Source organism: Melampsora larici-populina (genome assembly GCF_000204055.1).
Source record: "Melampsora larici-populina 98AG31 unplaced genomic scaffold MELLAscaffold_32, whole genome shotgun sequence".
NCBI classification, from domain to species: Eukaryota; Fungi; Basidiomycota; class Pucciniomycetes; order Pucciniales; family Melampsoraceae; genus Melampsora; species Melampsora laricis-populina.
Genome location: NW_006768796.1, coordinates 151306 through 152955, shown reverse-complemented (window position 1 = coordinate 152955; position 1650 = coordinate 151306). Strand labels below are relative to the sequence as shown.

General features: G+C 39.9%; 1 protein-coding gene across 1 annotated transcript; it reads left to right on the top strand.

Annotated features, from left to right (window-relative positions):
* Nucleotides 1-1118: 1118 nt before the first annotated feature.
* Nucleotides 1119-1440, top strand: MELLADRAFT_89696 (uncharacterized protein; the record flags this gene model as incomplete). The annotated part of the gene is made up of 2 exons (XM_007412761.1): nt 1119-1251; nt 1322-1440. 2 exons carry the CDS (start codon nt 1119-1121, stop codon nt 1438-1440), a joined length of 252 nt encoding a protein of 83 aa, XP_007412823.1.
* Nucleotides 1441-1650: the final 210 nt, after the last annotated feature.

Genomic DNA, 1650 nt, shown 5'->3' with positions numbered 1-1650 from the left:
AAACTCGATGAGTTTTTGAAAAAAACTCGCAGGTTTTTTTTGAAAACTCAAGTGTTTTTTCTTTTTCCAAAGTCATCAATTCTGCAAAGGGCTGTAGTTTGATTTGAATTTTAATCGTTGAGGTTTTGTTGGATTTTCATTTGGAACTGGATTGATGATTGATGGAATTATGGGTGCCTTTCCCTCTTGACTATACTATACTCAATACTGTAGTATAGTACTGAGTTTTCAGTACTATACTTTGAAAGTATAGTATATAAAAGGATCCCACTATTTATCGCCCCCTTGGCTGATATCCGGAGCCCCCCGGGTTCTCACCAAAACCCGCGTGACCCGATGACACCCCACTGTTTTTAGCCTATATTTCGCACGTTCGGACCTCGAGGGCTCCTCGAGGGCTCCCTAAGAGGGCACAAAATTGCGAATGAGCCCCTTTTTGATTGTTAATTAACGTATTTGGTGCCCCTCCATCCTTGATGGGGCAACAAATATCATGAAAACAAATTAAAGGGCTCCTAAATTGTTTTGTGCCCGGACCGGCCCCTTGCATGCACAGACATGGCCCTTCAAGCCATGGAAGGAGCGCAGCCATGCCAAAAACTTTAACTTGAAGCCAGACTACACACAATCACCGTACTCAGAATCAAAATCTCAATAGAATTTGTCTTGCATAGTTTCACAATGGTTGAATGACCTGCATTCTCGGATTGACTCTGCCACAGGAGACTTAGCCTTGGCTTGTGGATCAACCCCTCAAGATGATGAATTGGTGCAATATCATATTGATTATTAAATCTGAATATTACGTTATGAAATCACAGAGCTAGAACTTGAAATACCCAAAGGAAAAGGCAAGATGACAACAGTAGAAGGATCAATTGAAGATTGTATCGATGAGTTAAGTTTAAATCAGCCTGTTTGTTAACATACTGAACCAATTGTTTTTGAAAAGATTGAAGCGTTACTCGAAAGATTACTACGAATCATTGGTCCTGATGCTGAACCTGTGACTGTTCAACTTGAAGACCCTAGTGGGAATAGTTTTATTGAAGCTATCGGAGGTTTCAAGTGATCCAAAATGGTTGCAACGCGAGTTTAATCGAACTGCTCGACAAAATATGGAACTTGGCTTACTAACCGATGCTGATCAACCTTTACCTGAGACTACTCTAACGGACGATTATGAAGTTGAGAAACCTGACAAAGTTTACTCTTTCCCTTCCACCTATCTCAATCCCTCATTTCAAAGAAGTCATATTTTGTCATTCTTGTGGATATAAAGATATCGGAATCAAATCTGGAGGTGCTATCTCTCCTTGAGGTACCCGACCCACTTTAAATGTTGAAGATAAAGAAGATTCAAGTCGTGATATCTCAAAGAGCGAGAGTGCATCATTATCAGTGCCAGAGATTGATCTACATCTCAATCCAGGTACATGAGGTGGAAGGTTTACGACTCTTGAAGGATTATCAAATCAAGTTTATGAACAACTCAATCAAAAGGTCTTTGCAAGAGTCGATTCAGTAAATGTCACAGTTGACTCATCTGAGTGTGATTTGAATAAGTCAAATATGGAATCCTTTTTGGCTAAATTGAAACATGTGAGTCGAACTTTTTCTTCAATTGAGATAGACTAACATGGGTCCCCC